We start from the raw sequence: 17,655 nt of genomic DNA, 5'->3' as shown, positions 1-17,655 counted from the left end.
CCCTCAACCAGTTGAACAGTCCCGCCTGAAAATAGCTGTACTGTTCATTTTCCCAAAGGCTTATAATAGAATAAATATGACCCAGGCACTAAAATGCTCTTTGGCAAACCTGTTTATCATGTGGTCAAGTGTTTCTCAAACTATGAGTCAGGGCCCAAATGGGAGCTGGGAGAGATTCAAATCACTCCCTATAAATGACTCTTGAGGAAATCACTTTCTTGTCTGTGTAGCTACCACAAGGTGGCGCACTGATCCCTGTTTGGATATGATGGGCTGTGTGAAGATCTTTATTACTGACACACAAATAGGCCACGACTCCCCCCGCCCCAAATGTCTGTCTGTTAGCAGAGAGTTGGATACAGGGCTGAGGGGTTATGAGTGTAAAACCTGATATTTACTACAGCTTTTAGCATCATTTTCCCTCATGGATTATGTTTATTGTTTTTCCTGTATTATAATATAGGAAGGCACCTAGAATCGTCATTTTAGTCCAGTAAACTTTGCTGAAGCGGACGAGTCTACAAAAAGAAATAAAATTTATGAGGGCAAATGGTGACCAGAAAAGGCCTATATCGAGCTTTCAAGGAAAACAGAAAGTTGATGCAAAGTGGACTAAAATATTTAGGCTATTGAATGCAATATAATTTATTTGAGATTCAGAGTAGACAAATTGAATATTTTCTATTTCTCATGTCTACTCCATGGATGTAGTGGGGGGGAAAATCCACCCAAACTCAGTTTAGACTTTATCTACTTTTTTTAGGTTGACATAAATATTTAAAGTGTGAATTTAAAGTACATATCATTTAGCTGATGTAAGTTATAAGATGTTTCAAGATGGAAAACCAAAAGCAATCTTTTTTTTTTTTTTTTTTTTACACTGGTGTCTGCTTGCCGTGTGATGCCACACAGGTCAGCCATCTTCTTTATTCACCACTGATCCTATGTAAACCGTGAAAAAAGTTTTCCCCCCCTCTCAGACTCCTTTCACCTCCCGCCCTCTTTACCCCCCCCCCCCCCCCCCCCTTTCAAACAGCCGTCTTTTTTCTTTGTGACTCATCCATACAAACTCCTGCATCGCCTCTCAAACTAACTCACTCCTCTCTGTACCTTCAGCCTGTTTCCATCCGCCGCATCACATTAACCCCTCCGCTGCAGCCTGACACCCAGACATGCTGTGGAAATCCCGAACCAAGACTGAGCCGTACGGCGTGCAGGTAAACGACACAGCCCAAACTTTTCTGTTATTAGCCTATTATTGTTCTTTCAGCCACTATAGCTCTGTTGTATGCAGTAATGAATCTTATCGTAATAACGAAGTAGGGGCTGCATGGCCTGTCTGCCTATCTGCCTGCTTTGAGATAAATTGAATTCTAAAAAAATAATTCACTTGTCGATAATTCAACCTGGAGACAATTCAGTTTGGTTTTTTCAATTTGGGAAAGGTGAACCGTTTGGAGAAAATTGCACCTCTTAGCGTTTTAAACCAAGAGCCTTCAAGATTTTTAACGAGAAAGACTTGGATAGCCGTGCGTAAAAGTGCTTAAGCTTCATTTAAATATTTAAAAAAGAACACATATAGTGAGTTTTTTCATGTTTCTATCATATTTTTGTGAAAATATATTTTTTTAAAAGTCAACACAGGAGCTGAAAATATATCATAGCTGCAGTCTGTGCGTAAAACTGCAGTATAATTCAGTCATGAACTTTTTAAACGAAACTGTAACATTAATCGAATAAAGGCAGAAGTAGGTGGATGAATTAACGACGGGTAATTGAATGAATATATCTCTTTAAGAGAAGTGGACCCTGTCGACCCCTCCCCTCATTCTGCTGGGTGCGCACAAAACCTATAAGTAGTGCGTTCATGGAGAAGCTTGAGGACTCAGTGTGTGTGTGTGTATGTATGTGTGTGTGTCGCAGCAGCTTTCATCTGTTCAGAGCCGTGCGTAAAAACCCGTCAGACGGCGAGATAATTTATCCGTTAAGAAGGAAAGTAATAACACCTTGAATTTCATGGAGCGCTGAGGCAGACGAGAACAGCCTGGATTACAACTCCGATCATCTGGTGGCACCTTTCAGTCGTTGGACAGCGTCTTATCCTCTTGAATTTGAATTTGGGTTATCCAGAGTGGCCCAGATGTTAGTCCACACCTATTCGGCTATGGTGAGTTCCTGAGCGTTTGAATCCAGCTTAGTAGATTTGTTGTGGGCTAATGCCACGTTCTGGTCTGCTGTAGTCTTGTCATCTTTAATGTAACTTAATGCCGAGAGAGGGAGTTTATCCTGATTAAGGAGCGTCAGTTCACTAAACCTGAAGCTCTGTCAAAGTCTCTGCATCTAATATCATCTGCCAAAACTTCCAAATCCGCTTTTATCGACCAAATTTTGGGGACAAATAGAGCAATAACTGATGACTGACAAGATGTTGTTATTTGGTCAATGTGATAAATCACCAAACTATCAGCTCAGAGGGAACATCGGTCCTGAATGTCCAACCTGGTGTGAATTTATTTATTTATTTATTTATTTATTTTAAATATAAATATGGCTTACAAATAGCCTACATTTCTGGCAATTCCTGCTTGATCTTTGCTCTCCACCATAAGGATAAAACAGATCACATTCTGACTCGCCGCGGTGTGACAAGTGCCCATACCTCGACATGAGCCTGTGTGACACTGAGTTTACAGTGGCGGCGCCGCTCTTGTCACTGTCATCTGTCCGCAGAGATGCTCTTTGTCTGCGCGGTGTCACAGCAGGAGAGGCCGGCTGGCGGCACGGTGTCCACTGGAGACACTGTGACATGTTGAGACAGGAGCTGATCATCCCGCTGGAGAAGTGTCACTGCATTTTACAGCTTTCAACATGAACTTTTTTTTGGGGGAATAAAATAAGAAGCATAAACAGTTCATCTATGACAGGCACTAGCCTAATAATAACTCTTGTTTTTATTTATTTATTTATTTGCTTTTAAGGCAGCGGCCCTCCCTCGTTGGCTGGCACAGATAATGGACATTGTTCCACCACAACAGAATTGATCCGGGTGACCCAGCTTTAGAAAATCCAATTTTGCCAGGAAGTGTGTGAGGAGAAATGTAGGCTAGTGGGCTGCGTGTTTACAACATACTGTGGAATAAGACAACAAGCTGGCATCTTACTCTTACTACAGCGGATCAAATGAAACTTTTAAACTGAAAAAAAGAAAAAGAAATGTCCACGTTTGGTTTGTTGTGTCTTGTGCAATCTGAATGAAACATTTTTTTAATTATTTTCAATAGTGACATCTATTTGGGTTTGTTGACACAATGGCACATTATTTACAGATGTCTTCTCCTCCCGGGGCGACGTGTTGTTGTGTGTTGGTACCTGTCCTTTGTTGAGCTTCTTGGTGGCCGTGACCTTCCTGACACTGTTCAGCAGCGATGCCAAGGGCATTTTCTGCCAGCGCGCATCACTTCAAGCGCTGCTGCTATTTCTACCCTTCTGATAAAATAAACACTGGGATGGAAATACATTTATTTATGGTTTATCTGTATGTTGTAGCCTATTAAAACTATTTCCGTATGTTCTTTTAGCCTACATTTTACATTTTGCATTGTTTTCGTGACTTTGTATTTTCTATTCTGTGTCTATATGAATATTATTTTAACTTGCGTTAATCAATATTTTTTGGAGCTCACAACTTCTGAAATCCACTTAACATTTGATGCATTAGTCAGAGCCGTTTTGCGCCTTTGGGTGACAGTTTGGTAACGGGCCTGTCGTGTAACATGAAGCAACTTTTCTGTGTTTTCTGCAGGACCGGGCAGACGGGCTGAGCGGCTCCTCGCCGAGTGGGCGCCTCTCCCAGCTGTCCTCCCTGAACCAGGCCGCCTACTCCTCGGCTCCCCCGCTCTGCCACACTCCGGCCTCCGACTTCCAGCCTCCGTATTTCCCGCCTCCGTACCCCCAGTCTTCCCTGTCGTACTCGCAGAGCCAGGACTCGGCGTATTCCCACCTGTCAGACCCTTACCCCACCATCAACTCCATCCATCAGCACCAGCAGGCGGCATGGCACTCGCAGAGGTCGCGGTCCGAGGAGGGGGCGCTCCTGTCACAGTCTCACCGGGCGCTGAGCCTCGACCCCCGACGGGAGTACCCAGGCGTCCCCCGGCTGCTCCACGGTCTCGGGGAGGGGGCTGCCGCGCTCGGGGACGGTCCTCTCGGGATGCACCTCGGACATCACGGCCTGGAGGATCTGCAGGTGACTTGATTTTTGGTTTTCCACTCTTAGCTGTGTAGACGCTGTCCGCTCTGTGTCACGCAGAGACCGTGCGTAAAAGTCACTCGGCGCACGTTCAGGGCGCAAAACCCAGAAGTCTTTGTCAGGAAAATCTCTTTTGAGTCTCTTCGATTCATTCTGTATCCTATTGCTCTCTATAATAATTCACTGACAATAATTGTGTGCAAATTCACAAAATGTCTCCTTTGCTTGAAAGGCTCTGGATGCTGGCAAGGCCTGAAGGCAATTTATCTTCCATTTGGCCTGTTTTCCCCCAAACGACATGAATAAAAATACATTCATAAAATGTAGCTTATTATTATATTTTTTTTTATAACACTCTCAATTAGCAACTACAGCATTTGATGAATAATACACATTTATTTTCAAATTCCTCACCTGTTCAAATTTTGAAAAACTCCTTGCTCTGATTTTATCCAAATTTACGCTAAATTTCACATGACCATTCAAAGACAAATGACAGCTTCTCTTCGCCTGTGGCGGAGCAGACTGTCTAAATGGTGATTACAGCGCTGATTGATACACGGAACATAATCACGTTGACCAGATTCGGTGCCTTAAAGACACAGAGAAGAAGGTCAGAAATTACGCGAGTTCAGGCAAACTAATATGGATGGAAACGGTCCAACTTCATTTTCTAGACTGAAAAAAAAAGCAAAAAAAAAAAAAAAAAAAAAACTTACAACACAGTTTTTCCCATGAAAAAAAACCTGATCCAACCGGTGGGAAGTTTAGAGCCTAATGCATTGTTGGGGTGAAATGTAAGACATGTTTCACTACACTGTAAATTACAACAAGAATATCAAAAGAAACTTGTGATTTTTCTATAAATTCGTTCAGAAAAACAGTGAATAATATGAGTAATAGTAATAGGAATGTTAAATTAGTATCCTCCATTTTGTCAAGTGTAAATTATGGCTGGCCTGTTGAATAATTTCAACTCTTTTGTTGTTTTCTGTTTTGTTATTATTTGGATCAAGGTAACCCCAGATAGCAATTTGCCCACTTTTTATTTGTGGAATAGTTTTACTCACGTTTTTAGGCTGACATACAGTAAATCATAATGACCTAAATTCATTGTAGCCTACACACCTAATTGTAAATAGTATCGAATTTGTGTACGTTAATTCTTTTAAGGAAAGTTCATTGTTTTACGGAAAAAATAATAACTTAGCGCTTTTCTGAAAGTCTAATTTACTTGGCTTAATGCCCTACTGTTGGCTGGTTGGTCATAGTTTCGCCACCTTTGTATTCATCACTGCGTCTCTGATCATTTATCCAATTTCTCAAGAGACAAAGTGATTTCTCTTAAATGCTGTGGCAGCCTTTCGCCTTGTGCAAATGCGGAGAAAAGAATAGTTTGTATGGTTTACTGAGCAGTCGGCTCCCTGCAGCAGGTGCAGCTGCAGACGCTGTTTGTTGCCTCCTCTCACAAAACTCACCGAGACCAATTGATTAGCGCGGTCATTAATAGAGAGAAACGTTTCAGTGGAGCGCCAGGCAAGGAGTCAACCCGGGCATGTTGCTGTTAAACGCTCCCTCTTGACAAGGACCTTTATTTGATTAATGGATTATATCCTTACGTTTGAACCCGCTTATAAATTCCCCACAAAGGAGACATCCGAGTTTCCCCCTGCAACATTTTATCCTCTCCCCGTTCAACACACATGTGGCGCAATCACACTGAATGGAAAGATCAAATGAAATGGCAAAGACTTCAAGGTTTATGATCTGAACCGGTAAACCACGGTGGCTATTTTGGGCTTTTATTATACTTTTTTTTTTTACACATATAGCCTACATAGATAAAAATGTATGGTGTTTTCTATGTATGTTTCTGAATATTTTTTGATGTGCACATAGGCCTATAGGATTATATTACATTCCTATATGCTAAAAATAAATAAATAAATACACCATTTAGATGAATAGGTCTCTAGTTGATTTAAACAGTGTAAGAAATTATATGAAAGCATATCTTTTTTTATCAAGGTTTACTGGATTCAAAATGTAAATACATTTAAAAGGAGCTTGTTTATTGTCCAGAAATATGGGAAAAGACTATGGAATCAGGCGTGAAGTTCATAAATTCAAGGCATTAATGTGATTCTAAAAAATGGAAATCTTGATGTGGCAAAACCAAGAAAACTTTTGTCATGATATTTTCTTCGCCATTTTCAGCACCTCTATGAAAATGTACGAATACAACTGTTTTAAACATTGAATTCTTTCTCCTAACTGACATTTAGCTTCAGCTTTTGCACTTCCCCCCCCCTACGTTAACCTAAATGAATGAAACCAAACTCAACCTATAAGAATCAAATGAAACCTGAGCAGCAGATTTTTATTATTCGGTTGGATATGGAGAGCGTTCCTGGGAAACTAAATGGAGGCCGGAGAGAGACGGGCTGTGTGTTGGTGAATAAATGATAGTGACTGTCTGTCTGTCTGACACAGGGAATGGAGGAAGGATCAGCCTTGGGCATCCTCGACCACTCTGTCATTAAAAAAGGTAAGGGGTGGGAGCGCTCTGTGTGTGTGTGTGTGTGTGCGTGTGTGAGAGAGAGAGTGTGTACATGTGTGTTTGTGCCTGTGTGTGCACCTATATAAATGTGCACATACACGCTGAGGGGGGTTTTGTGTTTAGGGGCACTCCAACACCAGTCTCTCTCTCTCTCTCTCTCTCTCTCTCTCTCTCTCTCTCTCTCTCTCTCTCTCTCTCTCTCTCTCACACACACACACACACACACACACACACGCACACACACACACTATAAATAATTCTGTTTTGCTATTTCATTTGAAGTCAAGAAGTCCTCTAATACTCGGCTGCAGACTTCACCCTAAAGGCACACATTCTTAATGAACTGTTCATGGTCATATGAGAGAGAGAGAGAGAGAGAGAGGGAGAGAGAGAAGGGGAGAGAGAGAGAGAGGGAGAGGGAGAGGGAGAGGGGGATTAGAGTGAAGAGGAGAGGAGAGAGAAGTGGGGCAAGGAAAAGGGAGGGGAACATGATAAAAGAGGAGTTGTGGGGAAATTTGCAGAGTATGATCACTCTAATATTACCAACTCTTAGAGGCAGGATTTTTTTTTTCTTTTTTTTTTTTTTTCACAAGACACAGGGGCACGATTAGAAAATTCAAGTTGGATTTTTTAGCTGGTGAAATGCAATACTGTGAAAACCTCACTCATCCAAACCCCCAGACGCCCGAACTGTTCGGTTAACTGAACGGGCGCAGGAGGCCTCGGGAGGGAAATATGCAGCGCTGCAAAAAACAAGAAGGTGCGCTCCAAATTGAGATATTCACCGTTTAAAAAAAAAAGAGACACCCTATACTCTGATACAAAATGGTTGACAAAGTAACATTTTTACACACTGGATCCTTTGTATTTTAGAGATACGGAATGAAGAACTTCAGCAAATAGGCCTAATTTCCTTCCCCCTCCTTCCTTATTTCCTTCTTTCCTTCTTTCCTTCCTTCCTGAAATTGAAATATTACATTGTGGAATTCAGAAATCTTAGTATTAATTGTGCAAGAATTGTGGAAATTCTCTTTGCTGATAGATTAAATGTGTTCCAGGTGTAATTTTAACAGTACAAAGCTTTATGGACTCACATTTTGAATACACTTTGGCCCGCTATACTTTACCATATATTTCAGTCATCCAAACACTTCACAAGCCTGAGAGTTTTCACATCGGCAAGGATCTGACGCTCTGATCCGAGTCGCCGAGGAGGAGCTTCATACATTATGAGCTCGACTGAAGACGCCTGAACGCCGCTGCTGCTCGCAAAAACCCGCGCAGACGTTTTCAAATGAAGGCGACAGCGATTCCACTTGTTTGCCAAAGGTTGGAGAACGGATCAATCACGGCGAGACTCTCCCGGGCAGCGATTTACGACAGTAGAGCAAACCTATGAGCAAAACCCCATGAAGAAGAAGATCCAAAGGGAGGGAGGGAGGGAGGGAGGGAGGGAGAGAGAGAGAACGAGTGAGAGAGAGAAGGGGGGGGGGTAAAGATAAAGAGTGGGAGACAGAAGAAAGAGCAGTAGGGAAAGAGTCAAAGATGTTAAGAGAAAGAGAGGGAAGGGGAGACTGGGAGAGATGACAGAGCTTGAGAGGAAAATCTGCTGCTCTGTGGCCTTGCTGGCTGGCTGACTGGTTGACTGGTTGACTGGCTGGTTGGCTGACTGGTTGACTGGCTGGTTGACTGGTTGACTGGCTGGCTGGTTGTGAATGAGCGGACTGTAAGAGATTTCTTCAGTCCGGGAATCTGTGCTGCACAGTAGGACGTCGCAAAACAGGCACCCGCCGCCCACAGAGAACGAGGGGAGAGCCGGCATCACAGCTGACAGCGGTACAGATAATAACACTGCAACAGCACCAGTGACTGAGGGAGAGAGAGAGATGGAGAGCGAGAGAGAGAGAGAGAGAGAGAAGGAAGAAAAACACAGAGCCAAGGAGATCAGAGGAGAGAGAGAGGGAGAGAGAGGGAATGAGAGGAGAAGAGGGAAATCGAGAAAGAGAAAGATGACAGTGTTTAAAACGTAGGCACACATTTGCGTACTCTCATGTGTGTGCGCACACACACTTGGATTGCTATACTTGTGAGGACCTTTATTGACTAAATTAATGCCCTAACCTACACCTTAATCCTCTCCACTACATGCCTAACCTTAACCTTAACCCTAACCTAAATCTAATCCTAATTCTAACCATAACCCTAGTCCTAAACTCAAATCATAATCCTAAAAAGCTAAAAAATAACACCTTAAAGAAGTGAGGAACGGCAAAATGTCCTCACTATGGAGGATTTTTTCAGCTTTCTATCCTTGTGGGGACATTTGGTCCTCATAAGTATAGAAATACATGAGCACACACACACACACACACACACACACATAAAGGGTTGATTCCATTCAATCCTCTCAATTCAGAGGAGGATTGCGGCCCACACAACCGCAGCGGTAGTGGAAGGATGTGTGATTAAGCGGCTCCACGAGCTAATCTCATGAACACAAATTAACGCTTTAAAAGATGATGTAACAAAGATGTTGGAGAGAAAAACATAAAACGGGAAAAGCTAACGAGACACAACGTCAACACAGATCATTATTAGGATCTGAATGGCGGTTTAAAATCCTAATCAGTGTTTTTAAAGCGGAGAGAGCCTCGACTGTCAGAGCTGCAGAGGATATTGAGGAAGACAATTCAGGGAGATGTTTCTAAAAAAGCACTAAAGTCTCTGTTGCATGTTCCCCGAGTTTTGCCTCAACGACACCCGAAGTGATTGGAGCCAACTTCAGCAGCTAATTGGCTTTTTACAAAAAAAAAACTCGGGGCATCAGAGTCTTAAAGTTTACCGCCGTGAAGAGAAGCGAGTGTGAATTGAGCTCTTCGAGGTGCGAAATAAAGCGGTGCGAGAACGCGCCGAGTTAAAAACTTAACCACCTGCTGTTTAAACCTCAGGATCAACAAGCGGCGCTCCAGAGCTGTCGGCGCTGGGGAGCACATTGCGCCGAATACATTAATCAGGAAAGAAAGGCACAGGGAGGAGCGCATTGTCACACATTGTCATTCACACACACCGCTGTTGTCACTGTAAAAGACGTGTTTAGTATCATTACTAATCCGTATCCCTCCCTTACCGATTTATCCATTTATCCATCTCGCTGTTTCCTTGTTATCGCTCTCTATTGCTGTTAAACTTTTCAGAGTGTGTATTTCATCTCTTCCCTTCCTGCCTCACCCTCTTTCTACTTTCTTATACCTCATTTTGCCCTCTATTTATTCATTTTTGTACAATCTATCACTTTCCACCACTGGCCCCAAAGCATTTCAGCATCACTAGAGTCAACCTGAAATTGTTTGTTCAGAAATAATGTTTGCAAATGACCTAAAACTCTCCCTCTTTCTCTCTCTTGTCTCTCCATCTCCTTTCTTTCTTTCCTTCCTCTTCTCTCCCCCCCCCCCAGTTCCTATCCCGTCCAAGCTGAACGGCTCGTCCCTGTCGGCCCTGTCCCTCAGCAAGGAGGGTCTGGGTATGGGAGCCGTGTCCAACCCGGCCGAGGTGTTCTGTTCGGTACCGGGCCGCCTGTCGCTGCTCAGCTCCACCTCCAAGTACAAGGTCACCGTAGGGGAGGTGCAGCGCCGCCTGTCCCCGCCCGAGTGCCTCAACGCCTCCCTGCTGGGTGGAGTCCTCCGCAGGTGAGAGGAGGGAGGGAGACGTGAGGGTGTAAAGAAGCTGAGGGTTTAGTCTGTGTTGTTTAAGGGATAGAGGTAATGCCTGTTTGATCTTAAAGGAAATATTCAGCCGAAAACAGCTACTGGCGATGTACCTTGCATTTCTGGACACATTTTGTTGTTTGGTGGTGTATTTTCTGGCCAAACATAGACAATATGACGTCACATCGAGATATTTCCAGTGGAACTACAATGGAGCGAAAGATTTTTGAGCTCTCTAAAACATCAACGGTAAACATCAGGTTTTAGTGTCAGTCCTTCAGAATCAAAGAGCAAAGGTTGCTTTCTTGACTCACCGTTGGCACCAACATTCAACAATCATACAGGGAGAAATCCACTGTAGGAGAGGCAGAGAGACCAATTTCTTCACTGGCAGTAGCCTCAATAGACCAGAATGCAGTGCAGCCACAAGACATGTTGTGTTTTGAGTAAGGGCCGCCAGATCATAGACAATATTCACAAACTGGCTAGCTAGCTAGCTTTATACCCATATGCCCACCTTTGGTTGAAAGCAAGTTCACACCGGGTTTTCCCTTTAAAGGTGCTATGTATTGCATTTTAAAATCAATAAATCATTACCACATTCAATTTGAGACGTTAGCATAATTACTGTAAGCAAATTAGACCATCGCTTAGAGGATTGGCAACCTCTACTGGCCTCTATGCTGAATTTTACATTGTGTAACACGGGGTCGGATTTCATGGGAAATCTGCCTGGTTGCTTTACAGCACAAAGAAATACTGCTTTATGGCACAAAACAGGAAGAGGGTGCTGTTCTTCCAGCACAAACACAGCTAAGAGTTTCAGAGTTTCACATAATGGCAGATGGTGTGACAGGCCAATAGAAAAATCACTTCCAACATGAATATTCTCTGCAGTAAAGCGAAAAAGAGAAAACCTTTGACTAAAGAAGCAAAGATCTTTACGAGAGGAAGCAACGGGGTTTATTTAGTTAAGACCACACTTCCCTGGTCTTAACTTTGAGCAACACTGGCGCTAACAACACCACTGGTGTAGAGGCGACTAATCGTCCCAACCATAGTCTCATTTGTTTATGGTAATTATACAAAGGTATCACTATATAAATTTGATAGTGATATATTGATGTTTAAAAATGCTTCACATAGCAGCTTTAAACTAGAGGTGGAGATCTCTCCCTCTGATGGGAAAGGGGATTTGTGAAGGTAGAATATATGCAGATATGCAATATGTTTTATTGAGCCCCTTAGCGAATACTCAATTTTTTTTTCATAAAGCTTTTCAGAATAGCAGCACTGATCAATGGGCTTGGTTTCTTTAACTCTGGGGCCGGGGCTGAGGACCCAAAATGGGTCATGGGACTAAATCACAAGAGAAGCTGTGTGGTTTAATGAGCCGCGGCCCCGGGGCAAGAGGATAACTTGAACATTCGGGTTGTACTATGAAAAACTTTAAGACCTAATACAGCAGATCAGTGGTCAGGTTACATGAGCAGAGTATTGTATACCCAATCAGTCTTCAGAAGTATAGTGCATCTACTTCCTCAATATCTCTACACCACTGACGGTCATGTAAACACCTTGGAAATATTTATAGTAGCCTCTCTAATAAGTTTAAAGACAAAAGAGTGAGAACAGGCAGAGGAAAGGAAAATAAGGCAATAAATAAAGTAAAGATGAAAGACAAAAGGCCAAAACACTACAAAACACTGGACGCTATCAGTGTCGACAGCGACCATAGGGAGATTTCAGCTACATACACACACACACACACACACACACACACACACACACACACACAGGCACACACACACACACACAGGCACACACATACACACATACCAAAGGCGTAGACATAGATACAGGCACATACACCAAAACTCATAAAGACAAACATAGACACAGGCTAGCACACACACACACACACACACACACACACACACACACACACACAGAAGGACCATCTCCTAAGAACTGCTCTCTGTCTCCCTGTCCCCCCTCAGGGCGAAGTCAAAGAATGGTGGCCGCTGTCTGAGAGAGCGTCTGGAGAAGATTGGCCTCAACCTGCCCGCCGGGCGACGCAAGGCAGCCAACGTCACTCTGCTAACGTCTCTAGTGGAGGGTACGACACACACACACACACACACACACACACACACACACTTACAGTGACCTGTATATATCCTGACAGATAGATACACACATTCGCATAGAAATAAGCTCGCATGAGCAAACATGAATAAACACTCATAGCATGGATGGCTTCGTGCACAGCAGCATATGTGTGTGTGTGTGTGTGTGTGTGCGTGCACACGCACACACAAGTCAAGCATGTCACATAAAAAGCCAAAGCTAAGACTCACAAAGCCAGAGAGCAGCAAACTGCTGGAGTAGTGAAACTGAGAAAAATGACTTCAAAGTGTATCTCCTGACTTGACCAAAATATTGCAGACACAGAAGTGGATTGTGTATTATAGAAAAGCCTTTATTGGTATAATTGTTTTATATGAAATCTAAACCTGACCTTTCACATTTAAAACACACAAAATTAGTGACTGCTTTTTTGCTTTTGTAAGGCAGAAGAGCACTCCCCTTTCTTCTCTACATGCTGTATGTGTTTTCCTCTTGTAATTGACTCTCTCTCTGTCTCTCTCTCTCTTCCTCTCTCCCTCTCTCTCTCTCTCCCTCTCTCCCTCCTCCTCCAGGTGAGGCCGTCCATCTGGCCCGGGACTTTGGTTATGTGTGTGAGACAGAGTTTCCAGCCAGAGCCACAGCTGAGTATCTGTGCAGGCAGAGCGAGCCGGACCAGCTCCCCACACGGCGCAGCATGCTGCTGGCCACCAAGTGAGTGCCTCGTCTCTCTGTCTGGACAGTTTATCTTTTTGTTTTCCCCAACAAATAATTACCGATTTGCACGGAAGCTGTGGAGATTATATGGCACAGTTTTTTTGCCTGCCAAGTGCCAAATGCTGGTAAAATTTGTCACCTGACGCCTGATATATTAGCTGGTAAATTCTTGGGACGATAACATTTGAATGCATTGGCTATATTAAATTCTGCTGCACTTAATGATGAATTACAAACTTGATTCATTGCGCAAGTGTGTGAGCAAGTTTTAAATTAACACACGGTACCTGATTCTATACATGAAATAGCACTGGAAATGGGTAGGCTGAATGAAAAATGTATTTTTGGCTGATAAAAAAATTTCTTGGCACGTACATTTTTGTAGTTTACCAGCAATTGGTCGGTGAGCCAAAACGTTAATTTCAGACACTGCTGGAAATGCCAAAACTCTGTCAATTGGTGGCTGTTTTGAATCTTAGAATTTAAATGTCTCTCCTTTATTTTCATTCATTGTTGTTACATTTTCAAAATCACACAAGGAAATTGTCAGTCAGTTATAATTACACCCTTCAACTGACAGCTTGTTGGCCGTCTCTTAGACCCCCAAAATCCACTGGCCTTTCTATTAGGAGTGTGAATGTCTGGTGATATATGTTTCAATTTTACTGAGATACACATCTTATGGGGAGGGTTAGTAAGGTTTAAGGCCAAATTTATTCAAAGTCAGGATGTGTTTGTTCGGGGTAGGGAGACTGACACAGGGTGCAAAAAAAAATAAAAAAGCACCAATCCACTGGATTTGCTTTTGACACCACCGAAACTAGTTTCTCATTGCTGAAATTGCTGATCTCAGTATTCCAAAATTACACAAATCTGTTCTGACCCCCGCGTCTCTTTCCCTCTCAGGGAGATCTGTAAGGAGTTTGTGGACCTGATGTCCCAGGACCGCTCTCCGCTGGGCGCCAGCCGACCCACCCCCTGCCTGGAGCCCGGCGTCCAGGGAAGCCTCACCCACTTCAGCCTGCTCACCCACGGCTTCGGCACGCCCGCCATCTGCGCCGCGCTCTCCGCCTTCCAGAGCTACCTGATGGAGGCCATCAAAATGCTGGACAAGGGAGAGGGGGGAGGGAAGAGCCACCACGACAAGGAGATGAAACACCGCAAATAAGAGGGAGAGCGTGGACGGATGAGCGGACAGACGGACGGACGGACGGACGGATGGATGGATGGGTTGACACGGGGAAGGGCAGAAGGGCGGAGAAAAGAGGGGGAAAAGACTGACACGTGCCCCTCTGCGTCTTTACGTTTGCCCTCCTCTCGTTTTCCTCCAAAGAGGACAGAAGACTGAGACTTTTACCTCTGCAGTCCCTCTCATTGAGACGATGGGTGGGGGGTGTTATGGTGATATCTGTACTGTAATGTGTGTCCACCACCTCACTCAAAATGACGCATGGACCTGTCTCTCTCTCAGTAGCCGGTGTGTGTGCGATGGCGTCTGCAACCCCGTTGCCGAAAAATGACTCTTCGGGGACGAGCTCCTACGTACGGCTGTGTGTTTTTCTTTTTTTGTTTTCTTTTTTTTCTCCCCCTCTTTTTTTCATTCATATGGTACCTTTATCTGTATTCTTAGAAGCCCCTGCCTTCATCAGTCTCACATACACACACACACACACACACACATACACACACACACATACACACACACATTTGGACTGAACTCATCCGGGAAGCGTCAGCGGTCAGGAGAAGCCATATCTGAGACAGCAACACGCTCTTTTTTGCTCCTCTGGAACTCTGGGAGAGTTCTGACTCCGCCTGATTGGACGAGCAGCTTACATTAAAGTTCTTAGTGGGTGGTCATGGGAAAACGAGTTCTCTGGGTTAGCGCTGGGGGATGGGGGTGGGAGGGGTGGAGTCAAAGGCAGCTAAAGGAGATCTTTTTTTTTTCTTTTTTTCTTTTTTTTTGACGGTGGGTAGGGGTTAAGTGTTGGTAACTTAAGAAAATAACACAAATCATTTTGTACTTTCTGTGTATGTTTATTATTAATGTTATTACTGTTGTTATTATTATTGTATTACGGCATAAATGTAATATATTATTAAAGAATTAAGAACCGATGTGGGCTGGGCTGTGTGGGTTTTAATGTTTTCAACCCGGGATATCAGTCCAATAAAAAGTAATGGCTACAATCTATACAGCACCTTCAGGCACATTCATCTAGAATCTACAGTATATGACAATATCGGCCATAGAGAAGTTCAAAATGGCGGCAATTTCCCTCTTCAACCTATTAAATGTAAAGGCGGCGGTGGGCTATTTCATTTATTCTGCTGCCGTCGTAAATGCTCGCACAAATCCAGTCTCTCTTTTGTAAAAATGTGATTTTTTTTACTTTATCGATCCCTGTAGGAAAAGTCTCTCTTCGGCAGAATCCTGCAGCTGGTGGGGATTCAGCGCCTTGCTCAAGGACACTTCAGCAGGGCTCGAAGAACGGTCTCCCTGCTCATTATGCCACTCTGCTGCCCTCTCTCACTCTCTCTCGTCTCACACACACAAATCACACTTACGACAAAATTACTGTTGCGAGTGCGAGCACCCCAAGGGGCCACTCAAAATTCAGGGCCCGTTTACGGGCGGCGGCGGTGGCGGTGTCACAGCTGCAGCCCTGAACACTGTACCTGGGAGAGCTGGGAGAGAGCGGCGCGGCCCCCCAGCAGCACTCGATACACCCAACACCTCCGCTCCCCCTCAGCCCATCTGTTACACTGTGTTTCTCTTTACCTGCCACCTCTCACCTCCACACACACACTCCTTCGCTTTATTTAACAGGGATAAGATACTAGTAAGGATGAAGGGAGTCCACACACACACACACACACACACACACACGTCACTCCTTTCTACCTGCCTCCTCCCCGTCTTCTTCCCTTTCTCTCCTCCCATCTCATTACCCCCCTGTGTCAATTCCCCCCATCCCTTCATCTCCCTCTCTGTAACCTAAACCCTCCCTCCCCCCCCTCCTCATCCCCCTCCCCTCCTTTCCCCTATTCTCTCTCGCCCTCTCTCTCTCTCTGACACTCAGCGGGGCTGCTCTCCATCTCTCTCTGTGCCTCCAGGCAAACATATGCTGCTCTTCCCGTCAGATTCCGGTGTGTTTGAGAGAGGAGGGATTGTTTAATGTTTATTAATCACCTGTCTGTGGTGGAGAGAGGAGACGCTGATGGAGCCACACACACACACACTCTCTCTCTCTCTCTCATTCATACACGTAGGCATATAGACTCTTTCACGCTCGTGCACAGGGGCAGAAACACACTCTTGCACATACACAAACACATGCAGACAGGCTCTTGCTCTCTCTCTCTCACACACACACCTATATGGCTGCGATGTTACCATTCTGGCCCGGTTTTCCCTCTTCCAGCTGTACAGCAGAATACAGAGCAGCAGCTCCTCCTGCATGAAGCTCAACAGAAGAATAATACATGTTGTTCTTGTTACTACCGGCTAATTAACCTGGCTATATTTAGGCACAACTCAAGTAAACTCATTTACAGTGCCAGACCTACTGTAAGGTCAAAACTGATGGAAGAAAACTAAGGACCTATTTGTGTATTTCAACAAACAGCTCCTCTTTGGTAGAGGATTAGGGTTGTTTTTCTAAACAGGTTCATCTGTAGTGCAGAGGCCTGCCAAGCTGGTTCAGCTCCTGGGTGTAGGGTCTCATTCTTTAACTTTTAAAACTGATTTCAGCATGAAAGACATTCAAATTTTGCTTTTGTTACATCCTGATGGTGAGCCCTAAATAGCTGTTTCAATACTGCTTTTTCACCGTGGTTACATTTTGACCCTGGGCCTTCATGTCAAACAATTTGGGCTTCCTCGGCACATAGCAATCATATGTTGAGCTGAATCAAATCTGCAAATCACGCAGTTGGATTGCTTAAAACACGCTATCACAACACAATGTGATAGTGAACATACAATAGGAGTCTCAAACCAATATTCAAACTGACCAAGATTAGTGAGATCGAATGGCATTCTGAGAAAACCACTGTGTGCTTCTGTTCATAACACCAGATGTGCCTGCATGTTAAAATACATGTGTACAAGCAAACACACAGGACAACTCACATGAACAAGTGTACATGCGCACTCTCTCTCGCTCTCTCTCACACACACACTCACACACACACTGAGTACAAGTGCAAGAGTACACAGCCAGAAGGCTGTTCTCTTTCCATGTACAGCTGAGTAGACTAGAGAGCAATGAGAAAGCACCACAGGGACAAAGAGC

The 17,655-nt window shown here is 44.0% G+C and overlaps 1 protein-coding gene across 3 annotated transcripts; it reads left to right on the top strand.

Moving 5' to 3' along the window:
- Nucleotides 1–1,110: 1,110 nt before the first annotated feature.
- tfap2e (transcription factor AP-2 epsilon) lies at nucleotides 1,111–14,525 on the top strand. 3 transcript variants are annotated; one of them, XM_071899360.1, is made up of 7 exons: nucleotides 1,111–1,217; nucleotides 3,803–4,246; nucleotides 6,743–6,797; nucleotides 10,264–10,495; nucleotides 12,514–12,632; nucleotides 13,216–13,354; nucleotides 14,264–14,525. In XM_071899360.1, the coding sequence occupies exons 1-7, from the start codon at nucleotides 1,173–1,175 to the stop codon at nucleotides 14,523–14,525; spliced, it is 1,296 nt and encodes a 431-aa protein (XP_071755461.1). In that variant the 5' UTR covers nucleotides 1,111–1,172. The 3 variants fall into 3 exon arrangements, with proteins under 3 accessions (XP_071755461.1, XP_071755462.1, XP_071755463.1); XM_071899361.1 differs by having other exon boundaries at nucleotides 1,173–1,211; XM_071899362.1 differs by lacking the exon at nucleotides 1,111–1,217 and adding an exon at nucleotides 2,141–2,167.
- The last annotated feature ends 3,130 nt before the right edge of the window (nucleotides 14,526–17,655 follow it).

Source organism: Centroberyx gerrardi, chromosome 19 (assembly GCF_048128805.1).
Source record: "Centroberyx gerrardi isolate f3 chromosome 19, fCenGer3.hap1.cur.20231027, whole genome shotgun sequence".
Taxonomy (NCBI): Eukaryota; Metazoa; Chordata; class Actinopteri; order Beryciformes; family Berycidae; genus Centroberyx; species Centroberyx gerrardi.
This window is presented reverse-complemented; position numbering and strand designations above follow the sequence as displayed.